General features: G+C 34.5%; 1 protein-coding gene across 1 annotated transcript; it reads left to right on the top strand.

Annotated features, from left to right (window-relative positions):
* On the top strand, positions 1–26,476 carry LOC143256308 (uncharacterized). Its single transcript, XM_076513382.1, has 4 exons — positions 1–142; positions 20,076–20,152; positions 21,227–21,438; positions 24,138–26,476. The coding sequence occupies exons 1-4, from the start codon at positions 11–13 to the stop codon at positions 24,824–24,826; spliced, it is 1,110 nt and encodes a 369-aa protein (XP_076369497.1). The 5' UTR covers positions 1–10; the 3' UTR covers positions 24,827–26,476.
* Positions 26,477–27,166: the final 690 nt, after the last annotated feature.

The raw sequence follows: 27,166 nt of genomic DNA, 5'->3' as shown, positions 1-27,166 counted from the left end.
CCTGAACTCCATGCACAAATACCAGCCGAGGTTTCACCTTGTACGGGCTAACGACATCTTGAAGCTGCCGTACAGTACGTTCCGTACATACGTTTTTAAAGAGACTGAGTTTATCGCAGTCACGGCTTATCAAAACGAAAAGGTCAGTGACGTCATTTTGTTGACGGTGTTAATGTACGAACAAATAATTTTGTTAATTCATTTAATACTATTTAAAACGTTAGATAAAAAGAACTGTGTCATGTCTCTAACATGAGCATATTGTGTGCTGCTTATGTCATAATTAGTTTAACACTGTCGTCTTCATACCATGGTCAGTCTTCATACCATGATCATATTTCGTAGTGTTCGTCAGGATTAGCTTAAGTCTGTATTAACCCTTTGGACTAACTGAAATTAGTAACTTAATTCAAGTTTATTCTACATCTGAACATAAGTAGTTTATGTCTTCACTGTCATAACTTATTTCTCTAGTTTTCAACAGCTTCAACACTAATTTTCTAAAGTGTTCACAGCGCAGAATCAGAACTAATTATTTTAGATTTTTTATACGGTGTCATGAATAATTATCCTAGTTTTTATACGGTGTCATGAATGATTATCCTAGTTTTATACGGTGTCATGAATGATTATCCTAGTTTTATACGGTGTCATGAATGATTATCCTAGTTTTTATACGGTGTCATGAATGATTATCCTAGTTTTATACGGTGTCATGAATGATTATCCTAGATTTTATACGGTGTCATGAATGATTATCCTAGTTTTTATACGGTGTCATGAATGATTATCCTAGTTTTTATACGGTGTCATGAATAATTATCCTAGTTTTTATACGGTGTCATGAATGATTATCCTAGATTTTATACGGTGTCATGAATGATTATCCTAGTTTTATACGGTGTCATGAATAATTATCCTAGTTTTTATACGGTGTCATGAATAATTATCCTAGTTTTTATACGGTGTCATGAATGATTATCCTAGTTTTTTATACGGTGTCATGAATGATTATCCTAGTTTTTATACGGTGTCATGAATGATTATTCTAGTTTTTATACGGTGTCATGAATGATTATCCTAGTTTTATACGGTGTCATGAATGATTATCCTAGTTTTTATACGGTGTCATGAATAATTATCCTAGTTTTTTATACGGTGTCATGAATGATTATTCTAGTTTTTATACGGTGTCATGAATGATTATCCTAGTTTTTATACGGTGTCATGAATGATTATCCTAGTTTTTATACGGTGTCATGAATGATTATCCTAGTTTTTATACGGTGTCATGAATGATTATCCTAGTTTTTATACGGTGTCATGAATGATTATCCTAGTTTTATACGGTGTCATGAATGATTATCCTAGTTTTTTATACGGTGTCATGAATGATTATCCTAGTTTTTATACGGTGTCATGAATGATTATCCTAGTTTTTATACGGTGTCATGAATGATTATCCTAGTTTTTATACGGTGTCATGAATGATTATCCTAGTTTTTATACGGTGTCATGAATAATTATCCTAGTTTTTATACGGTGTCATGAATGATTATCCTAGTTTTTATACGGTGTCATGAATGATTATCCTAGTTTTTATACGGTGTCATGAATGATTATCCTAGTTTTTATACGGTGTCATGAATGATTATCCTAGTTTTTATACGGTGACATGAATGATTATCCTAGTTTTTATACGGTGACATGAATAATTATCCTAATTTTTATATGGTGTCATGAATAATTATCCTAGTTTTTATACGGTGTCATGAATGATTATCCTAGTTTTATACGGTGTCATGAATGATTATCCTAATTTTTATATGGTGTCATGAATAATTATCCTAGTTTTTATACGGTGGCATGAATGATTATCCTAGTTTTTACACAGTGTCATGAATGATTATCCTAGTCTTTAACACAGTGTCATAAATAATTAACCTATTTTTTCACAGTGTCATGAATGATTATTCTAGTTTTTACACAGTGTCATAAATAATCATCCTATGTTTTACACAGTGTCATGAATGATTATCCTAGTCTTTAACACAGTGTCATAAATAATTAACCTATTTTTTCACAGTGTCATGAATGATTATTTTAGTTTTTACACAGTGGCATAAATATTTTTTCTAGTCTTTTACGAATTACTAAGTTTTGTCAATTTATAAATTTTATGTCTTCAAATCTTATATTGTTTGCCTAAATCATCGCTATCGCCTATAAGGAAGTAATGGATCATCTGAGATGAACCTTTGTCTACGTGAATACAAATTTAATATTTGTCTTATTTTAAGTTTCATCCTAAGAAATAGAACATACCAGCTTTCCTAAGTCTTTATTTCTCTAGGTTGTTTTCACTTGGTTTTATATCACAACTGCTGAAGTAGAAACTGCTAAACTTAAGTTTAGCTTGACTGAAACTAACAACCAAGTTGTTTGTAACCAAATTAAGTCTTATCATTCGAACGCTGACGATTTCGATTTTGAATTATTTTTTGTGAGGGCGATAGATGGCACTATTCGCGTCCTGATCTGCACTCGACATAAGCCTAACATGTCATTTGTTGTGTAGTCAGAACAAAAATTTCTGATTCGAAGGAATTTGCTTCTTTATAAAATTTTCTAACATGGCTTATAATTATGTTTTTCTAGACAATTTAAATTTGCAATTACTGCTTGAAAACAGAATGTTTATTCGAGTAAGTCGGTAAATATTATGTAACAGCATACTCATTATAAAATCATTAATTTTTTTATTTCAGTTAAACACACCTATAAAATTGTTCGAGTATATGTCGACTCTCCGATAGTGGCGCTTTAAAATACCCTCACGAATATATAGAATTAAAACTAAAACAAATATTCGTAAGAAAGTAAATAGTTAATATTTAAGTTAATATCGGGCCAGTAAAGAGTTAAATACATGTTCGTGTGTGTGTTATAGCAAAGCTACATCGGGCAATGTGCTGTGTCCACCGAGGGGACTCGAATTCATTATTTGAGCGTCGAAACTCAGTAGACTTAACGTTGTTCCAGCGGAGAACAAAAGAATTCAAATTCGAATATTATCACGAAAATAAATAATAAAAACTTTAAAGTTAAACAACATATTCTGGTATTATTAAAGATTTAGAACTCGTACTTTCCTCGAATCATTAAAAATTAAAAGTTATAGTGTTCTTACATAAATAAAGAATTAAAACTATTATCAGGTCAATAAATGTTAAAACTTAAACTGTTCTCAGGTTAATAAGGAGCTAAAACTCAACTATTATCACAGAGCTAAAATTTATACTATTCTAAAGTCGATAAAGGGTGGATAGTTATTTTAGTTAACATAAAGCTGCATAATAGGCTATTTTCGTTTTGCCACACAGGTATCGAAAGCCGGTTTTTAACGTTATAAGTTTTCAGACCTACGCTTAGTGACTAGGAAACGTTAAGAATTAAAACGTAAGCCTACTTTGAATCCATTTGAGAGTCAAAAGACCAACAACTTTTGTGTCAACAGATTTAAAAGTAAACTTTTTTTCAACAGATAGTTTAATATCACTGTTTCCAACCCAAGGTACGTTGTTACAAATATTGATCTTCCTAATAATTCATAAATTGGTTTTAGAATCTTAAACTTCAAACACTAATGAAATATTGTTAACAGAACCTGTTGCTCAGTAGTGTCGTTTGTTATGACTACAAGGCAGTCAGTTATTCAAGCTAGATCCACTATAGTATTTAAACCTTCGAAACCATGACTAAATACAAGCATGAAAAGGTCATACTTGACTTCTACTATATATATGTATATAACAAACATGTTTATCGTATTTCTGACAAATGTTTGCTACTATTTTCAAAATACACTGTAATCTACTTATTTGGTCCATATGAGGTCACAAGTTATTCAAATTATTTGTCATTTTAAAAAGTTTCGTAAAGTAAAAAAACATATCCACCGGACGCTTAAGATATTACAATAGCAATAGTGACAGATGCTATAACAACTTAACTGTATAACTCATTAATTTTACCAGTCACCTAGTATACATATTTGCAGACAAACATTTAGAGTTTACCGTATACATATATTTTGTGATTGAATATCACATACTAAGTTAACACATATCAGAAGGGATACCATTCTTTTGTGTCCATAATGTAACACATTCTGTAGAGTTAATTGTGTTATTAATTAGAGATTTATCCATCTTGCTGTAATTATATGTACATTCGAAACGCTCGCAATTTCCTTAATATATACGTTTGAAGTCATAAATATCTATTACACATCACACTAACTGTATCGCTTATATTCAGGTTCTATCACACCAACCACTTATCATTGTTTTATCATACTGTCTGTTCTATTAATACTAGGGTTCTGTCATACTAACCAGTTATCATTGTTTTATCACACTGTCTATGCTATTAATACTAGGGTTCTATCGTACCAACCAGTTATCATTGTTTTATCATACTGTCTATACTATTAATACTAGGGTTTTGTCATACCAACTAGTTATCATTGTTTTATCACACTGTCTATACTATTAATACTAGGGTTCTGTCATACCAACCAGTTATCATTGTTTTATCACACTGTCTATACTATTAATACAAGGGTTCTGTCGTACCAACCAGTTATCATTGTTTTATCATACTGTCTATACTATTAATACTAGGGTTTTGTCATACCAACCAGTTATCATTGTTTTATCATACTGTCTATACTATTAATACTAGGGTTTTGTCATACCAACCAGTTATCATTGTTTTATCATATTGTCTGTTATATTAATACTAGGGTTCTGTCATACCAACGAGTTATCATTGTTTTATCATACTGTCTGTTATATTAATACTAGGGTTCTGTCATACCAACCAGTTATCATTGTTTTATCATACTGTATGTTCTATTAATACTAGGGTTCTGTCACACCAACGAGTTATCATTGTTTTATCATACTGTATGTTCTATTAATACTAGGGTTTTGTCGTACCAACCAGTTATCATTGTTTTATCATACTGTCTGTTCTATTAATACTAGGGTTCTGTCATACCAACCAGTTATCATTGTTTTATCACACTGTCTGTTCTATTAATACTAGGGTTCTGTCATACCAACCAGTTATCATTGTTTTATCATACTGTATGTTCTATTAATACTAGGGTTCTGTCACACCAACGAGTTATCATTGTTTTATCATACTGTATGTTCTATTAATACTAGGGTTCTGTCATACCAACCAGTTATCATTGTTTTATCACACTGTCTGTTCTATTAATACTAGGGTTCTGTCATACCAACCAGTTATCATTGTTTTATCATATTGTCTGTTCTATTAATACTAGGGTTCTGTCACACCAACGAGTTATCATTGTTTTATCATACTGTATGTTCTATTAATACTAGGGTTCTGTCATACCAACCAGTTATCATTGTTTTATCACACTGTCTGTTCTATTAATACTAGGGTTCTGTCACACCAACGAGTTATCATTGTTTTATCATACTGTATGTTCTATTAATACTAGGGTTCTGTCATACCAACCAGTTATCATTGTTTTATCACACTGTCTGTTCTATTAATACTAGGGTTCTGTCATACCAACCAGTTATCATTGTTTTATCATATTGTCTGTTCTATTAATACTAGGGTTCTGTCACACCAACGAGTTATCATTGTTTTATCATACTGTATGTTCTATTAATACTAGGGTTCTGTCATACCAACCAGTTATCATTGTTTTATCATATTGTCTGTTCTATTAATACTAGGGTTCTGTCATACCAACCAGTTATCATTGTTTTATCACACTGTCTGTTCTATTAATACTAAGGTTCTGTCATACCAACCACTTATCATTATTTTATCACACTGTCTGTTCTATTTATACTAAGGTTCTGTTAAACCAAAGAGTTATCATTGTTTTATCACACTGTCTGTTCTTTTCATACTAAGGTTCTATCACACCAGACAGTTGACAACGTTTCATAACATTGTCTCTACTGTTAACACTTGTGCTCTAGGATACAGTAAAAGTCACCTGTAGTTACACTGGCTATATCTTGAATTTATATCTAAATATCACGATAAATAAACCACTACCGCTCATGTTTATTGATTGTTTTATTAGTTTCGTTTTGAATAAATAGAGCCTAAAGCAAACCTTAAGAAAATGACCTAAATTAATAATTCGGTTCTCAATTCCTTTCTCACTATCAATTAAGTATATATATTTAAAAAATAGCAATAATTAGTTATTAATTAAACGAATATAATTAACGAACCATTTTTGCACGAGCAAGTCATTCTAAAAGACGAGTTAGATGAAGACATTAAACAATTATTGGCTTAACATTTTATTTAAAAAGGTAGTTTACAAAAATAGGTGTTACTGCATACATTTGGTTTAATATTTTTCTTTCTTCCGAGTTTTTGTTTAAAAATGATTGAAACACAGCCAATGCTACATTTTTTTCAAATATACTTCTGATTGTACACTATTCTTACGCTTATATTGAAATTATAACATCTACAAAATTAAACGTTTGGAAATACTTTTATCCTTTGGTTACGTAAATCCTAATGTATTTTTCGATAGGTGTCACTACATGTTGCATCCAGTCTTCGTCCATTGTTCGCTCATAATCATTACAAGAAAAAAATAACTTTTCTCTTACTTGAAATAGTTTAAAAGAAAACCTATCACTTTTTCGTGAGAGTTTTATTTTGTTTTCATTACGTAATGTTACAACAGGAAATTTATCTCCCAAATACTGGGAAGAAATGAAGAAAAAATTCACTCTTAAACTCTTCACGTTCATCGAGAGAACTTAGGTCAAAGTTCATATACTAAGGTACTGAAAAAGACAGAAGGTGCAAGTTTTTTATTTTTTCTCCGAGCGGTATATAACATTTCAGGCTGACTACGTTAAAGTAATAAAACACATTTGCTACGCACGTGACACACGGTAGGTTGTTTTTTATATCTTTTCCTACCTTTTCACGATAGGATTTTATCTTTAAACAGGTATAACCGTCAAAGCTATATATGCCAACTGCCTCACAAAGGTTTAATAATCTCCAGTTAAAGGTTCAATGCAGACAGTACGAGGTAATCCTGGTAGCTAACCTGATGCGTATTTATCTTTAATTTTTAAAACGTACTGACATAGACAAATGACCGTAAAATGAATTATTTCGTGAATCACTAATGCCTAACTTTATTCTGAGAGTTTGGCTCTGTTGTTGTTAAGCGCCCAGCCACACAAAAGGCTATCTGTGGTATGCCCATCACGGGTATCAAAACCCAATGTTTAACGTTATAAGCCTTCAGAATTTCCACTATGCCACATTTAGGATGATAATAAAGTAAACATGGCACCCATAGATATTTTACACTTCTTTAGATAAAGTGGGGTTTTTTTCTTTGTATTATTCTGACAGTAAAGTTGGGTATAACTTTCTATTGGTCCTCCGCTGGTCCAGCGGTAAGTCTACGGATTTACAACACTAAAATCAGTGGTTCGATTTCCCTTGGTGGACTCAGCAGATAGCACAACGTAGCTTTGCTATAAGAAAACTTACATACACCCGCGCTTTCTATTGTAAACTTAATACTGGAGTCAGAATTTGGAAGTTTTAGTATAAAAATAATCTCGTACATTTTTATTATTATCAATACTAACAGGAACGCCCCCATACGGGTGGCTCTTTCTCTAATTGTAGTATAAACATATCATTGAGAAAAGTTTATCAAGAAAATGAATATTTTCTAAAAATGGATTTACTTCTAGAATCTCCTGCACGGGGAAAGTGTTCAGATTGTGTTCTTCATTCAGATATAACTCACTGCGTTACTTAATGTGCAGAGTTGAAAATTTTCATAAGCGTCACTGTTTTATATATTAAAAATTGTGCTGTTTATTGAAAAATTGATATTTGTTTAAGAACTCCAGTATTTCAGTACTACATTTAAAAATTACATCAATAAATATGTAACCAAACCCTCACATACAGTCCTAGTGAAGGAAAGACGTGTTATTGTTGTGAGGAGAGTACATTTTTTTAACTTGTGTTCTGTAATAAAGAAATGGTTGTAATACATATTGCAGTTATTTTTATAATTGTCTGAATCTTGAATAGCCAATATATAAGTTTTAACATATTATACTTTGTACTGCAATCCAATAGATGGCGCAGGAGTTTTGGTTACATACATAGATACTGACATACATGTTACGTCCATTGTAGTAAGATTAATGTACAACAATTCTTTATGGAAGTGAAAGTAGCGGTGTGTTTAGTCTAGTAATAAAGTAACCAGAAAAAGTAAAATGTAACTTCTGATGAACGTGACCTTTAGGCCCGGCATAGCCAGGTGGTTAAGGCACTCGACTCGTAATATGAGGGTGGCCCTTTCAGTCGTGGGGGCGTTATAATATTACGATCAATCCCACTGTTCGTTGGTAAAAGAGTAGCCCAAGAGTTGGCGGTGGTTAGTGATGACTAGCTGCTTTCCCTCTAGTCTTACACTGCTAAATTAGGGATGGCTAGCGCAGACAACCCTCGAGTAGCTTTGCGCGAAATTGAAAATAAACCAAACCAAAACCTTTTGAAAACAACTTAATGATAAAGTTTATCTGTAATCACAGTTCATGTTTCACTTATTAAAAACAAGATAAATATTTTTGAGAGAAATCGCAACTGTTGATAAAGTTAACGAGTTCCTTATTTTTGTTCGGTAAAATAGTTTTCTGAAGAGTTAGTGTTTGTAGTTAACCCTAATTTACTCAATGGCTATTTATGCTGTGCTTTCCACGGGTATCGAAACCCGATTTTTAAGGTTGTAAGTCTTCCTTTTCTTTACTTTTTCAAGATGGAAAAACTTTCTTTTTTTGGCAAACACTTGTTCATAGAGTTAACGTCGTAGAATAACACTAGTGTCATCTTCTTAAGGGAGTGAGTGTGTTGTAACGGTTGTCTATAAATTGTTTCTCATAACAGTCTCGTCTACTGTTAGAATTATATAAATTCCATCATTCAATCATATACAAAATAATATGTTTGGTAACAATCTAATGTCTTTACATTCTTATAATATATAATACTCTTCTGTAAAATACCCGTGTTAGCAAAAACAGAAATTACTCGTTGGTTCTTTAAAATTCTAACTATATTTGTGTAAAATTCAGCTTTTAGGAAATCCCATTTATTAACTTTCTAGAATTTTTCTAAAAGGAACATTCGCACTGACCTACTAAAGAGTGCTTGTGAGAAAACATTGTTCTGATCCACTGGAGACTTCTTATAAGAAGAACATTCCCACTAATCTACTATAAACTGCTTCTGAGAGAAACAGTTCCATCTATTGACTTCATTAAAAAGACAACTTTTAGAAGAACCATATGAATACTCCAAATTTAGAAAGTATAGATCAAGCCGTTTCGAGCACACAGTTATGGAACATTACATATCAAGCCGTTTCGAGCCACAGTTATGGAACATTACATATCAAGCCGTTTCGAGCACACAGTTATGGAACATGACATATCAAGCCGTTTCGAGCACACAGTTATGGAACATGACATCATAACATGGAAAGGTTAAAAAAAACGTTACTACAAATATTTTTTTAAAATCTCATTAAATCCAAATTTACGTTATACATGCGTTGCAATGATTGGAACAATGGAAATAAGTGCGAATTTATAAGTGAGTGCAAAGTGTTCTCTGCTTGAGGTCTGTCCACCGGTATCGATAATATTTGAACCAATTACACACACGCACAGACACGCCATGCACTTTTATGTGCAACATAAGTATGTGTTTTGTTCTAACTCAAAGATATTACATTCAAATTCACTTGCGACTCGTAAAAGACAAAAAGTATCAGGCCTAGCTGAGCTCTTCAAAGCACGTATTAAAACAAGAGCAGACAGTATTTACCACAGAAAAACACGTTCCTCTGCTTGTCTCCAAGATATCTCGCTGTAGAGAAACAACCGCGGTCTAATTAACAAGGTACTTTCTATGATTGTGTAACGTCTAGTTCAGAGAGTCTCTTGGAAGGGGGTTGAGATAATTGTCAGAACTGGCAGTTAAAAGTATCACTGATAACGAACAGGCGCACTCTGGCGTACAGCCTTGTCATTACTATTTGATGCGAATCTAACAAAAACTTTTACAGAGGTAAGTGCAGTCAGCAAGTGTAATACCAAAAGAAAGCCCATCTACAGCTTAGTGTTTTTAACACAGAAAATTACGGCGTCCCTGTGTAACAAAGCCTCACTGATATAGTTAATAACGAATCTCGGAGACAGTATAGGGAACTGCAGCGTGTACTAACATACACTTTTATAGTGAATAAAGATTGTAAGAGACAAGAAGAAAACTCCAGTGTGCGCATTTTACAAACATACAATTATACAGTGAATAAAGATTGTAGGAGACAAGAAGAAACTCCAATGTACACACTTTACAAACACACAATTATACAGTGAATAAAGATTGTTAGAAACAACGAAGAAAACTCCACTGTGCACACTTTACAAACACACAATTATACAGTGAATAAAGATTGTTAGAAACAACGAAGAAAGCTCCAGTGTGCACACTTTACAAACACACAATTATACAGTAAATAAAGATTGTTAGAAACAACGAAGAAAACTCCAGTGTGCTCACTTTACAAACACACAAATTATACAGTGAATAAAGATTGTTAGAAACAACGAAGAAAGCTCCAGTGTGCACACTTTACAAACACACAATTATACAGTGAATAAAGACTGTTAGAAACAACGAAGAAAACTCCAGTGTGCACACTTTACAAACACACAATTATACAGTGAATAAAGATTGTTAGAAACAACGAAGAAAACTCCAGTGTGCTCACTTTACAAACACACAATTATACAGTGAATAAAGATTGTTAGAAACAACGAAGAAAACTCCAGTGTGTACACTTTACAAACACACAAATTATACAGTGAATAAAGATTGTTAGAAACAACGAAGAAAACTCCAGTGTGCACACTTTACAAACACAATTATATAGTGAATAAAGATTGTTAGTAACAACGAAGAAAACTCCAGTGTGCACACTTTACAAACACACAATTATACAGTGAATAAAGACTGTGAGAAACAACGAAGAAAACTCCAGTGTGCACACTTTACAAACACACAATTATACAGTGAATAAAGATTGTTAGAAACAACGAAGAAAACTCCAGTGTGCTCACTTTACAAACACACAATTATACAGTGAATAAAGATTGTTAGAAACAACGAAGAAAACTCCAGTGTGCACACTTTACAAACACACAATTATACAGTGAATAAAGATTGTTAGAAACAACGAAGAAAACTCCAGTGTGCTCACTTTACAAACACACAATTATATAGTGAATAAAGTCTTTGAGAAACAACGAAAAACGCTCCCGTGTGCACACTTTACAAACACAATTATACAGTGAATAAAGACTGTTAGAAACAACGAAGAAAGCTCCAGTGTGCACACTTTACAAACACACAATTATATAGTGAATAAAGACTGTTAGAAACAACGAAGAAAATTCCAGTGTGCACACTTTACAAACACACAATTATATAGTGAATAAAGACTGTTAGAAACAACGAAGGAAACTCCAGTGTGCACACTTTACAAACACAATTATATAGTGAATAAAGACTGTTAGAAACAACGAAGGAAACTCCAGTGTGCACACTTTGCAAACACAATTATATAGTGAATAAAGACTGTTAGAAACAACGAAGGAAACTCCAGTGTGCACACTTTACAAACACAATTATATAGTGAATAAAGACTATTAGAAACAACGAAGGAAACTCCAGTGTGCACACTTTACAAACACAATTATATAGTGAATAAAGACTGTTAGAAACAACGAAGGAAACTCCAGTGTGCACACTTTACAAACACAATTATATAGTGAATAAAGACTGTTAGAAACAACGAAGAAAGCTCCAGTGTGCACACTTTATTTACAAACATACGTATAATCAATAAGCAATACTACGTATTACGTGCGGGTATTTACGACATAAACATTTGGTTGTATCTTTACATACACACTTGTTCTACAAGTATATTAAACACAAAAGTTAGTATATGTAATTATGTAATTTTATATAACGAAGCCTTATTAATGTTCATACATATATCATAACGAATGAATATAGGCTTAAAGGTTTATCAGAGTCACTATAAACATATAACACGCATGAGATACGTGTGTATCTGATGAACTTTGCTTATGTATGTTTAATACAGGGTATACATAAAAATAATTTAATAAAGATATTGTATGGGATATTCATGAAAATAATTTATTAAAGATATATGGGATATACATGAAAATAGTTTATTAAAGATGTATGGGATATACATGAAAATAATTTATTAAAGATGTATGGGATATACATGAAAATAATTTATTAAAGATATATGGGATATGCATGAAAATATTTTATTAAAGATGTATGGGATATACATGAAGATAATTTATTGAGAAAGATGTATGGGATATACATGAAAATAATTTATTAAAGATGTATGGGATATACATGAAAATAATTTATTGAGAAAGATGTATGGGATATACATGAAAATAATTTATTAAAGATGTATGGGATATACATGAAGATAATTTATTGAGAAAGATGTATGGGATATACATGAAAATAATTTATTAAAGATGTATGGGATATACATGAAGATAATTTATTGAGAAAGATGTATGGGATATACATGAAAATAGTTTATTAAAGATGTATGGGATATACATGAAGATAATTTATTGAGAGAGATGTATAGGATATACATGAAAATAATTTATTAAAGATGTATGGGATATACATGAAGATAATTTATTGAGAAAGATGTATGGGATATACATGAAAATAATTTATTGAGAAAGATGTGTGGGATGTACATGAAAATAATTTATTGAGAAAGATGTATGGGATATACATGAAAATATTTTATTAAAGATGTATGGGATATACATGAAAATAATTTATTGAGAAAGATGTGTGGGATATACATGAAAATAGTTTATTGAGAAAGATGTATGGGATATACATGAAAATACTTTAATAAAGATGTTGTATCTTAGAACAATCCTGTACCCGATTATATTCTCATTCCTGAGACATGTGTCCGGCAACTGTCAGTTGCAGTTAGACGTTAGGTTATTAATTAATATAGGTATACGTGTGTTACTTTATATTGGTTTAATTTTAGTTTTAGTTGCTGTATAAGTGGGGCTTCTTTAATTTTGTGTTTGTTTATATTTGTTTCCCTACTTACTATCTGGGTGTTTTCTATGGTCATGTTGTGTTTATTTTATTTGCAATGTTCAACAACATGTGAAGGTGTTGTTGTTTTTTGTTATTTGAGTCTGGTTTCTATTTTTCTGCTTGTTTCTCTAATATATAAGTCGTAGAAGTTATCACATTATATTTTATAAATAACGTTCGTGTTGTGTTTGTCAGTGTAATCTTTACGTTGTATGAACTTTAGTTTTACCTGGTCTTTGAATAAATTTGATGTTTACTGGAATGTTGTGTTTTGTTGTAAGTTTTTTTCCAAATGTTGGTTATTTTTCGCTGATGTCGAGAACATATGGTACACAGCAGTATAATGTTTTGTAGTTTGTTCTATAATGGGATTTATTGTTGTTTGTTTGTTGTTTGTCTAGGTGTGTGTATAATTTTTTCCACAGTTTTTGAGGAAATTTATTGATGTTGATGATGTGTTATTTTATTTTGTTGGTTTTATCAGGTGAACATAGTTTTGTGGCTGTGTTTATATGGTTTCTTAATATGTTGAGTTTTTGTTTTGTTTCATGTGCTGAATCCCAGGGAATGTATAATCCAGTTTGGGTGATGTTTCTGTGGATTTCTGTTTTGAATTGTGTATCAGTTCTAGTGATTTTGAGGTTAAGAAATGTTATTTGGTTAGTGTTTTCCTGTTCACAGGTGAGCTTAATGTAGGGGTATATCCAGTTAACGTGATTAAAACAAACTGTGTGTTCTGTAGATGTGAATCCAGCAATTGTATCATCAACATACCTGTATCAGTATAGTGGTGGGTGTAAGGATGAATTCATCGCTTGAGATTCAACCTGTGTCATAAAAATGTTGTCTAGAACTGGTGACATGGGATTCCCCATACATAGGTCATTTATTTGTAGTTTAGTTTTGGTGGTAGTGAATTCTATACGGGTTGCTAACTGGTTACTGGGGATATGTATCAATGGGTTGGGGTCTTGGATATAAAGTTCTAAAGCTATCTTGCAGACTTCAGTTGTTGGGACTTCTGTAAAGAGTGAGATTACATCAAAACTGACCATTAAGGCTTCATGATTTAGTTGATTAATAATGGATTTAAAGTTAAAAAGTTTTTGAAAATGGAGCCAGCTGATGTTACATATTTAGAAAATGCCCACGCTGTATGTTTACCGAGGTTGTAGTTAAATGATTCATAGGTCGTAGAGAACAAGCGGGTTTGTGAGTGTCGTATAGTTTGTAATGCATGAGTCGGTCTTTCGTAGGTAAGAATAAATGTTTTTTGAGATTATGTTGGTTTTTTTCATTTGTAATAATATTTTGTATAATTGGTTTTTCATGTGTTTTTGTTGGATTTGTGTTTAGTAGTTTAAATTTGTTTGTATATGAAAAGATGTTTATAGTTTGAATGTATTCATTGTTGTTCATTATAATTATGGCATTGGGTTATGGAATTGTTTTTTTTTATAGCAAAGCCACATCGGGCTATCTGCTGAGCCAACCGAGGGGAATCGAACCACTGATTTTAGCGTTGTAACTCCGGAGACTTACCGGTGTACTAACGGAGGGCGGCATTGCCTTTGTCTGCTTTTAGAATTTTGATGTTGATCTCTTGTTTTAGGTTGTTTATAGAATTAATATCTATCTGTGTGAGGTTGTTTTGTTAAGTTTTCTTTTCTGTAAAATTATGTTGATGGTTTTGTGTGAAAATTCTTTGCAAAAGTTGTTTAAGATACTGTTTTGAGTTGTTTCGGGGAAAGAGATGTTTTCAGTTCTACCTGGAAAGATAGGTTGTTGGTGGAATTGTTGTTGAAGTTGTTGTTTTCCGTTTTTTTTTGGTTTTTTTCAGTTTGTGCAGAGTGGATCACCAGTCTTCTAGCTTGGTCTTCCAGGCAGGTATTCATTTCGATGGATGGAATATTTCTAGGTGTTACTGCGAACTTGAGTCCTATGTTGAGTAGATATTGTATGGGATATACATGAAAATAATTTATTAAGAAAGATGTACGAGATATACATGAAATAATGTATTAAAGACGTTGTATGTTTTCTGTGTGATATGGTTCTTTCCCACTACGTCTCTGTGTGATCTCCAATCATAACAATCATCTAATAATATCATGTCATGTAAGATCTTCACCAGTTGCTATGGTGAAGTGTTCGTATATTACAGGCCAGCATTCCTTGTAAGCCCAAAGTAAAATTAGTTTCATTGTACGCACGTGTGTGTATATATATTCATACACTGTACATAACGTATGTAAAGTCTCAAACGAAATTTTTAACAACATGGTTGGGTTAATTATTACTTTCAGTTTAGTTATTTTTAATCGACGTCAGATTCGGGACTCGGTTTTAACAAGAATAAACGTAACTATAATTCTGCTCAGATTTTGTCAACAACGTGGCTGGGGCTCTCACGTTAAACCTCGCTGGTTGAAGGACCGGTTTAGTCGCCAGAGGATGCGGGTTTATGTTCGGCAATGGGATGTACCCCTCAAAGGCATCCGGACGCCATCGTATCTCGCACTTGTTCTCGAAACTTCCGCTGATGTGTACATATCTGGATGTGTGGCTCGGTACACGTTCTGCTCCCCGGTCACTATTCCCGCACTTTACTGACTCTTATCTTAAACTATGTAGAAGCTTCTGTCTTCTGTTCCTTCTTCCACCCGCTTAGATAACGATTTTCTCTGCCTGTCGAATGTTATGTTTTTCTAATATTCGTTTAGCTTGACGACATGGCACGTGATTTGACACTTGTTTCAACAGTCTTCAACAAGGTTTGAAAGGAAGTCAAACCCACCTTATGTTTCTATCCCAGCCAGAACATTTCAAACAACGGAGGCCTGGCATGGCCAAGCGTGTTAAGGCGTGCGACTCGTAATCCGAGGGTTGCGGGTTCGCATTCCCGTCGCGCCAAACATGCTCGCCCTTTCAGCCGTGGGGGCGTTATAATGTGACGGTCAATCCCACTATTCGTCGCTAAAAGAGTAGCTCAAGAGTTGGCGGTGGGTGGTGATGACTAGCTGCCTTCCCTCTAGTCATTACACTGCTAAATTAGGGACGGTTAGCGCAGATAGCCCTTGAGTAGCTTTGCGCGAAATTCAAAGAAACAAACAAACAATAAAACAACAAAGTTGTTGTCGTCATCTTGTGAGAATTTTCAAAAGCTTAATGGTGCGACAATTTTCGAAACTGATGCACTAACAATTATTGCCTTCAGCCTAGGTTAACGTCGCTTCTGGTTTACTAACCTGTTCTAACGGTTTGCGGGTGAAAGCCAGATGCAAGTTTTAAAATGTCGTCAGAAAAACGAATGCCTCTAACATTTACCTACGGATTCTCCCACATAACAGCACAGGTATTTTCAGCAATTTGTTCCTGGAAAGCTGCCCCTGAGTCGAGTTTGGGCTCCCCGAGCTGTTGATGTAATCGGAGATAGCCGGAGGTAACTTTATAAAAGGCATTTCGTTTGAAGACATTTTGAAATGTACCTCGGGCTATCTCCGACTCCAATCAATTAGTGTTCTTTTACGTTTTAAGTAGAATTGATTGATGGAAATTATTGTTTGTTTGTTTGTTTTTGAATTTCGCACAAAGCTACATGACAGCTATCTGCGCTCGCCGTCCCTAATTTAGCAGTATAAGACTAGAGGAAAGGCAACTAGTCATCACCACCCATCGCTAACTCTTGGCTACTCTTTTACCAACGAATATTGGAATTGACCGTCACGTTATAACTTCCCCACAGCCGAAAGAGCAAGCATATTTGGTTCGATGGGGATTTGAACCCGCAACCCTCGGATTACGAGTTGAACGCCTTAACCCACCTGACCATGCCGGGTCTAAAACAATTGTAAACACCTAGTTTGGTTTGTTTGTTTTTGAATTTCGCACAAAGCTATAGTAGAGCTATTTGCACCAGCCGTCCCTAATTTAGCAGTGTAAGACTAGAGGGAAGGCAACTAGTGATCACCACCCACCGCCAACTCTTGGGCTACTCTTTTACCAACGAATAGTGGGATTGAGCGAAAATTATAACGTCCCCACGCCTGAAAGGACGAGCATGTTTGGTGTGACGGGAAGTGATAGAAAGTAAGCCCAAAGTTACACAATGTAAGCCTCTGTTCGCCACAAGTATCTAAGCCCAATCTTTAACGGTGGGAGTCCGCAGACGTACTACTGTGACACTTGGGGGCTTTATTTGTGAGTGGATGTACCGGAATCGAACTCCGGACCATTCACATGTGAAGCGAACGCTTTACTTCTGGGCTATTTTTGTTAATTTTACACCCACAGACTTCACATTTTTTTGAAAAAATAATTCTTATACATTGCACTTCGTTTGTTGGAAAATCTATTACCAGTAACATGCCTACAGTTTGATTTGAGGTTTGCACACAGTCTTAAAAACGGGACCTTCGACTATTTTATTTTAGTTAAAACCATCAAGTAGTGGATATAAAAAACAACTTCAAAGGTTATTATAAAAATGGTAAGGTCAGTGCATAATAAACACCCAGAATAGATTGTTGAAATGGTAAGGTCAGTGCATAATAAACACCCAGAATAGATTGTTGAAATGGTAAGGTCAGTGCATAATAAACACCCAGAATAGATTGTTGAAATGGTAAGGTCAGTGCACAATAAACGCCCAGAATAGATTGTTGAAATGGTAAGGTCAGTGCACAATAAACACCCAGAATAGATTGTTGAAATGGTAAGGTCAGTGCACAATAAACACCCAGAATAGATTGTTGAAATGGTAAGGTCAGTGCATAATAAACACCCAGAATAGATTGTTGAAATGGTAAGGTCAGTGCACAATAAACACCCAGAATAGATTGTTGAAATGGTAAGGTCAGTGCATAATAAACACCCAGAATAGATTGTTGAAATGGTAAGGTCAGTGCACAATAAACACCCAGATTGTTGCACAATTATACTTATTATCTCATACCCTATCTCGTTGTAAGTTCGCTGATGGTCAAGTAATGTTTTGCACGTCACAAACAACTCTATAAAACCGCGTGACCTCCAGTAGCAGCACAGCGGCAAGTTTGCGGACGTATAACGCTAGAAACCAGGGTGCGATAATTGTGGGTACACAGTACAGATAGTTCGCTCATTGTGAGTTTATAAGGAATTGTCTTCATTTTCAGATAATCTCGAAAAAAAGAATTCTGGAATAATTAAACGTCATATTAAACTAACAGAGGGGTTCTGGAATAATTAAACGTCATATTAAACTAACAGAGGAGTTCTGGAATAATTAAACGTTATATTAAACTAACAGAAGGGTTCTGGAATAATTAAACGTCATATTAAACTAACAGAGGGGTTCTGGAATAATTAAACGTCATATTAAACTAACAGAGGGGTTCTGGAATAATTAAACGTCATATTAAACTAACAGAGGGGTTCTGGAATAATTAAACGTCATATTAAACAAACAGAGGGGTTCTGGAATAATTAAACGTTATATTAAACAAACAGAGGGGTTCTGGAATAATTAAACGTTATATTAAACTAACAGAGGGGTTCTGGAATAATTAAACGTCACATTAAACTAACAGAGGGGTTCTGGAATAATTAAACGTTATATTAAGCTAACAGAGGGGTTCTGGAATAATTAAACATCATATTAAACTAACAGAGGGGTTCTGGAATAATTAAACGTTACATTAAACTAACAGAGGGGTTATGGAATAATTAAACGTCATATTAAACTAACAGAGGGGTTCTGGAATAATTAAACGTTACATTAAACTAACAGAGGGGTTCTTGAATAATTAAACGTTACATCAAACTAACAGAGGGGTTCTGGAATAATTAAACGTTACATTAAACTAACAGAGGGGTTCTGGAATAATTAAACATCATATTAAACTGATAGTGAGTATTGAAAGGTCAACTAATTAGTACCCTGAGTACCAATGTTTATTTTTCTGGTCCTCTAGGTAACGTTTAAATTTCCAAAAGTTAATATATTCACGTGATAATTCAGATCGTTTAGTGGATCCTGTTTGGTATATTATTGTGTAATTACTTTAAACAGCTGATGTTACAGTTTAAAGTGAATATCTTATGTTTTACTTTCCCTTAATGTACTTAAGGCCCCCGTCTCATAATCCGAGGGTTGCGGGTTCGAATCCCCGTTACACCAAACATACTCACCCTTTAAGCGGTGGAGGCGTTATAATATACGATCAATCCCACTATTCGTTGGTAAAAGAGTAGCCCAAGAGTTGGCGGTGGGTGGTGATGACGAGCCTCCTTCCCTCTAGTCTTACACTTCTAACTTATGGACAGCTAGCGCAGATAGCTTTGCGCGAAATTGAAAACAAACTAATGTATTTAAAATATTCCTGGAATAATATATTTTTCTGTCAGGGTTCCGTATAAAAACAAATAAATATATCTTTAATTCAAATCAATAATATATTTTTCTGCCAGGGTTCCGTATAAAAACAAATAAATATATCTTTAATTCAAATCATTTTGAAACTTCTTTTCTTTAGTAAATATCGTTGCACAAACATATGTTACACAGGATTGTTATTCCTGTGTTTTCATCGACGTCTTAACAGATATTTTAAATCGGTTCTATTAGCAAATTTGTTTTTATGATGTTGTATTCCATCCACTGTTATGTCATAAAGTTTCCCGAAACGTTTCGTGCATATTTTCAATCTCCTGAATTCTGTGCGGAGCTATATTCATTTCATTTCTGTTTCCACTAACAGATAACCCAGTTAAAGATTGACAACAACCCATTTGCTAAAGGATTTCGGGATTCAGGAGCTGGGAAAAGGGAAAAAAAGTAAGTTCCTGGGTACATTTCCAGATCAACTCGTTGTTAGCTGTTGTTATCAAGACAGAATTGCACGACCTGTTTGTTTGTTTTGTTCAGTTTGTTACTGTTCTCAATGGATATTCTTTTACTACTGTATTTCTTACACGTCTGTGTTTGTGAATCTGAGGCCGTGACAGCAATCGTTTTCTCCATATTGGTGACCTGAACAGCCAAATATTTGTTACCTAAGAGCTTGTTTTACCGTAAGACATGGTGACCTGATCATAACATAAAGTGTTATCTTAGAACTTCTCGTGTTAGCGACTGTAACTTTTCCTTTTCAAACACGTTTTTTATACTTTTTACTTTATGACCTGAAGAATTAGTATTCAACACCACGTGGTTTGTAATTCTTATCTATTTTAAATTCTATAATTTACTTGGCTTGGCACTTTTCCCAATGCCATCGGGTTCTATATTGGTTAGTTTAGTGACCCTTATAATACAGTCTTATTTTCACTGGTGTATGTTTATCAGCACGATTTCTTAAAAACTACTGAATGGATTTGGACGAAAGCTGATATACATTTGAATTATGACCCAACTAAGTAATTATTAGTTTCTCGAGGGTCAAGGTCAAAGCTCAAGGTTACAGCAAGGCCACGAAGTTAAATAAAAATCATTTTCTGTTAACGTAGAAAGTCAAAAATGATCAGAATTTGATCAGACTTGGTGGATTTGTGTAGAATATTATTTCTAATTGCCCTCCCAAAAATGGAATGTCTCTGTTGATAACAACAGACATATGAACACATTTACTTAAGTTCTTGGCACCTATCGAATCTTTATTACTTTGTTTTAATATGGAGCTCTACGTTTGTAGAAACTTAGAGGTCGTATATACACTAATGGATTTAGTATTTTTTTTAATTTTCTTAGTGAATTAATTACCCAACTTTTTCCTTCTTCATTCTGTGTCTGATAAGCATCAGCTTTTAAAGAAATCTTTAAATGTACTTTATGTTTTTGACAAATATTTTAACGAAATGGGATATTTGGAACTGCAAGAGTTAGTTTTTTTTCTCGAATATTTAATTTTAGGCGGCATTCATCGATGGTGGACTCACATACTTCGCAGATGCACATCTTGGAGGCGACACAAGGAGGAGCAAGCGACCAGAACAGGGAGGGATCCAATCACAATCTGGATCCTGATCCACTAGATGATTCCAGTGACGAAGATGAACGACTCGATGTAGGTGGCGCTGCTGACTTAAGACCCGCATTGTCCAGTTCAGGAAGTCAGTCAAAAGGTATAACCAACTTTCATAACTTAAAGTTTGTTCTGTTTGTTTTTAATTTACAATTTGGAACTTCCTTTGTATTACAACTTATGGTTTATGTTCATAATTTCTCATCAGTTTTAATTCAGCGTTTAAAAGACATTTGTTAACTGTATATTACAAAATAGAAATTTAACATTATCAAGGAAATTGAATCACGTTTTGTATAGTAGTCACCTATACTGAGCTTTAGCACGAGCAAAAGAAATGTGTGTTTTCATTAGCTAAGTTTCTACTGAGCTTTTGTCTTTAGCACGAGCAAAAGAAATGTGTGTTTTCATTAGCTAAGTTTCTACTGAGCTTTAGCACGAGCAAAACAATTTGTGTTTTCATTAGCTATGTTTCTACTGAGCTTTTGTCTTTAGCACGAGCAAAAGAAATGTGTGTTTTCATTAGCTAAGTTTCTACTGAGCTTTAGCACGAGCAAAAGAAATGTGTTTTCATTAGCTAAATTTCTACTGAGCTTTAGCACGAGCAAAACAATTTGTGTTTTCATTAGCTAAGTTTCTACTGAGCTTTTGTCTTTAGCACGAGCAAAACAATTTGTATTTTCATTAGCTAAGTTTCTACTGAGCTTTAGCACGAGCAAAGGAAATATGTTTTCATTAGCTAAGTTTCTGATAATAAGTTTAGTTGTCGCAATTTAACATAAATCTATCTTAGCGAGTTTGTTCTCAACTGTTTAACAAATCTTATTCCAATCTTCAAGCGATTGTCCCTTGTTTTCTCATCTATTAAAACTGTAATGTATTAGATACAAAAAAATATATTCAGTCCGCGAGACGAACTGAGAAATAAACGACGAAACGTTATTTTTAGACTAACCACAAGGGAAGCAACAAAATGTTAAGCTAATATTTTTTTTTTATTCTTGGGATCTCTGTCATTGTTATATGTACCTCCACGAATTATGATAATCTGGCTAGCATGGACAAATTCGAATGTTAAAACTTGTGCACGTGAGCCAAGCAGCCTAAAAATCAAATATGGCCGTCGCAAACTTTAAACTACCAACCAGAAGGAAAGCAGCAAGCCAGAAGCACCAGCCGCCACAAAGCTTTTGTCCGGCTCTTTGGACGGGATGTTTGAGATTGATTGCCATTTTTGTAACGCATTCATAGGTGAGAGTGTTTATGAACCCTAGAGTGACGTGCCAACAATTACTGTAGACCTATTCGAGGCGCAGATAGCCTAGCTGCTTTGTGCCACAAAACACAACCAACCAACTTAATCCTTGTTACAAATTCTATAACTAGAAAGCTGGGAAGGGGGTGCATTTATATAGGCTTTTTTTCTTATTAATGCTCCGTTTCAAGATATTAAGCAAAACGTAATTGATGACTATCAAACTTATTTGTTTCATTATATGCGTTTCAGGACTTTAAAAAATGGCGCATCATCAAAGGTAAAAAATAAAAAGTTTCCGAATGTAATATTTCAAATGTTTATCAAAGTCGTGACAACAATCTTTTATATTGCCACTAGATAGCGCTTACCTTTGACTCCAAAGGCAAAGTGTTAAGTGTTTGAGCCTGCGCATTAGTGTTCACAGTTTTCAGGAATGTGTTAAGCCTTTTTAAAAGCTTAATCCGCTAATATTAATGCTATAGGGCCCGGCATGGCCTAGCGCGTAAGGCGTGCGACTCGTAATCCGAGGGTCGCGGGTTCGAGCCCGCGTCGCGCTAAACATGCTCCCCCTCCCAGCCGTGGGGGTGTATAATGTGACGGTCAATCCCACTATTCGTTGGTAAAAGAGTAGCCCAAGAGTTGGCGGTGGGTGGTGATAACTAGCTGCCTTCCCTCTAGTCTTACACTGCTAAATTAGGGACGGCTAGCACAGATAGCCCTCGAGTAGCTTTGTGCGAAATTCCCAAACAAACAAACAAACAATTAATGCTATATTGAACGTTTTTGGTGAGTAAGAAGAGAGAAAGAGGAAAGAAAAATCAGAGTTTTTGTATTCGATCTGGTAAATTAATCAACAGCTATAAATACCGGTTCGGGTCACAAATTCAATCGATCTTTTTTTTTTTTTTGCTCTTATTACTTCTTCGCACGCCACCTTGTGTCACTGCAGGTAAACCAATGAAGATCACGATTCGATGTTAACAAAAGTTCGAGTATATTAATTCCCCCTCCTTGCATTTTTAACAATTTTCATACTCTCTAAGTCTCAATTTACTTTAAAATAAATTTCTAAGACTTCTTAAAATGCCTCCTCTTGTTTTCCATATCCATAGTGGGCAAAACACTGTGCAGCCCATTGTGCAGCTTAACTCCATACAAACCAATCGACCTTCGTGAAATTCTTATTGTCATTTATTTCTACTACGAAGTTTGAGGCTTTATATAAACAGATTGTGCCAAGGTGGGTCAGCAGTAAATCCTTAGTTTTATAGCTCTAGAATGAGAGGTTCGATTCCCTTCAGTGGGCAGAGCAGATAGCCTGACGTTATTTTGAAAACAATACATAAACACGTTATTCATTCATATCATCGTGAGAAAAACGCCAATTTGGTGGCTAGCAGACTACTGAAACACTAGCAAATCAAACCAATTGATTGTAAATATTCAGAAGGTGAAATAAATAACAATGAATTTTCTTTACGTAATAGATTATTTATTTTTCATGATACTCGCTAAAATGTTTTTCCGACATTTTGTTTTAGAAGAGTGCTCCAAAAAAGTCTCAACAGAAGATATATCAATCAGTGGTTTTTGTAGCCAAAGTCCCAAGCAAACGGCTGCTAGTCCAGTTTCTAAGACCACGCCCGAGAACTCCGAAAGGCGTGACATTGGAAGTTCTACCAGTAGGTCAACCTCCCCATCCAGGTGCCCGGATCTTAACTTTGCTAACATGACCTCCAACTCGACCTCCGTCTCGACGGCCGCATTAACCCATATTATTAATCAGAGTCTACCAATTGGTCAAGGCTTACCACATCCTCAACTGTTGCCCTATCTTTACCCTCCGACCTTGTATCCACACCTCTTTCTACCTTCTACTTCACCTCTGACTTCGGGATCGCCGTCTCAGTTGTATCCTCTTCTGACCCACGGCTACTCTGGTCTGTTAGATGTGAGTAACAGACTACGACAGCATCGCTTCTCCCCATACTCTCTGCCTTCACTGAGTGGAACAGCTATATTGTCACCTGCATCTACGACGTCTCTGAGCGATCCCGTTTCTTACAATATGTCTTCTTCTTCGAGACAACTAACGTCGCCCGCTTCCGAGGCCAGTAGTTCCGATGGCTCAACCAATGATCTAAAAAACATTGAAAACATGGTAAATGGACTTCAACGAAGACAGGAACAACTAAATGTAGAGGCCCTCACACGACTACATGACAAATAATGACAGTGGTATCGGCGACCGAAGGGTTAATTTAAAACAGAGCAATTGCTTGTACCGTAAGATGTCACACAAGTCATTTTCAGAACAACCGTACTGAGTGAGTTACAGAAGAAGCAGTCATCAACTTAGTGTCTCAGCACTTTCCTTAAGATGTACCGTCTGAGATTCTGCCCTTTTCTGTCTCTGTGTGTGTTGCCTAGATAACGTTATCCATACCATTTGTGTGTGTGTGTGTGTCAGCATTATTTACAGAAACCAAAGACACTGTAGGATTGAACAACAACTTCCTTAACCCAAAAGTCACTGTGCTAAGATGGCACCGTTTCTTGTATGTGTCTTCTTTCTCTTTCTTTTTGATCGGAGAAATTGGTTCAAACAAGTACGATTAAATAAATTCATTTAATGTTTTACATATTGCACGTGCCATAAAAAGATGTACCACTAGAGAAACCTGCTAACTAACCGGCTAGGAAGTGTAAAAAATAATGGTATCGTATTTGTAAAAGAGAGTTGGTAATTCTAAGTGTTTTAGTTTGCTTGAGAAACAACGTGTATACTGCTGTATAAGAAACTAACCACATCGAAACATACAGGCTTGAATGAGTTTGTGTTACACTTTTTAGCACTTTGAATGAATTATTCGTGTATTAGAGAGATAATCAAAAAACACCGTAGAAACTGTCGGAAATGTTCATAGATGCTTAGTATTTAGATGGAGAAGTCTGAAAATAATTGTTTTCTAATTTAGTCAGCAGACTGACAACATATTCTAATTTTGTGTAGTATGTTTGTTTTTACCAAAATGGCTCCTCCGGAATTCGATTTGGGTTCCAAATCCACTTACATCGCGTTATCAGCTCCAAGTTCCCTTACATTATGTTGTCAGCTTACAACCACTGCTACTGTATTGAACCAGCTCCAAGTACACTTATATTGTGTTATCAGCTTACAATCACTGCTACTGTATTATCAGCTCCAAGTACACTTATATTGTGCTATCAGCTTACAACCACTGCTCTGTATTATTATCAGCTCCAAGTACACTTATATTGTGTTATCAGCTTACACCGACTGCTACTGTATTATTGTCGGCTCCAAGTACACTTATATTGTGTTGTTATCTTACAACCACTTCTACTGTATTATCAGCTCCAAGTAGACTTATATTGTGTTATCAGCTTACAACCACTGCTACTGTATTATCAGCTCCAAGTACACTTATATTGTGTTATCAGCTTACAACCACTGCTTCTGTATTATCAGCTCCAAGTACACTTATATTGTGCTATCAGCTTACAACCACTGCTCTGTATTATTATCAGCTCCAAGTACACTTATATTGTGTTATCAGCTTACAACCACTGATACTGTATTATTATCAGCTCCAAGTACACTTATATTGTATTATTAGCTTACAACCACTGCTCTGTATTATTATCAGCTCCAAGTACACTTATATTGTGTTATTAGCTTACAACCATTGCTACTGTATTATTATCAGCTCCAAGTACACTTATATTGTGTTATTAGCTTACAACCACTGCTCTGTATTATTATCAGCTCCAAGTACACTTATATTGTGTTATTAGCTTACAACCACTGCTCTGTATTATTATCAGCTCCAAGTACACTTATATTGTGTTATTAGCTTATAGCCACTGCTCTGTATTATTATCAGCTCCAAGTACACTTATATTGTGTTATTAGCTTACAACCACTGCTGCTGTATTATTATCAGCTCCAAGTACACTTATATTGTGTTATTAGCTTACAACCACTGCTACTGTATTATTATCAGCTCCAAGTACACTTATATTGTGTTATTAGCTTACAACCACTGCTACTGTATTATTATCAGCTCCAAGTACACTTATATTGTGTTATTAGCTTACAACCACTGCTACTGTACTATTATCAGCTCCAAGTACACTTATATTGTGTTATTAGCTTACAACCACTGCTACTGTATTATTATCAGCTCCAAGTGCACTTATATTGTGTTATTAGCTTACAACCACTGCTCTGTATTATTATCAGCTCCAAGTACATTTATATTGTGTTATTAGCTTGCAACCACTGCTACTGTATTATTATCAGCTCCAAGTACACTTATATTGTGTTATTAGCTTACAACCACTGCTACTGTATTATTATCAGCTCCAAGTACACTTATATTGTGTTATTAGCTTACAACCACTGCTATTGTATTATTATCAGCTCCAAGTACACTTATATTGTGTTATTAGCTTACAACCACTGCTACTGTATTATTATCAGCTCCAAGTACACTTATATTGTGTTATTAGCTTACAACCACTGCTACTGTATTATTATCAGCTC

The sequence above is a fragment of the Tachypleus tridentatus genome, chromosome 7 (assembly GCF_004210375.1).
Source record: "Tachypleus tridentatus isolate NWPU-2018 chromosome 7, ASM421037v1, whole genome shotgun sequence".
Classification (NCBI taxonomy): Eukaryota; Metazoa; Arthropoda; class Merostomata; order Xiphosura; family Limulidae; genus Tachypleus; species Tachypleus tridentatus.
The sequence above is the reverse complement of the archived record's forward strand: the minus strand, read 5'-3'. Positions and strand labels throughout refer to the sequence as shown.

What these genes read in the sequence shown, in the direction of transcription:
- LOC143256308 (XM_076513382.1), top strand. Translation starts at nt 11, where the DNA reads ATGCACAAATACCAGCCGAGGTTTCACCTTGTACGGGCTAACGACATC. An exon ending in CGGCTTATCAAAACGAAAAG is followed by an intron (nt 143 to 20,075) that starts GTCAGTGACGTC and finishes TTCCACTAACAG; the next exon opens with ATAACCCAGTTAAAGATTGA. An exon ending in GCTGGGAAAAGGGAAAAAAA is followed by an intron (nt 20,153 to 21,226) that starts GTAAGTTCCTGG and finishes ATTTAATTTTAG; the next exon opens with GCGGCATTCATCGATGGTGG.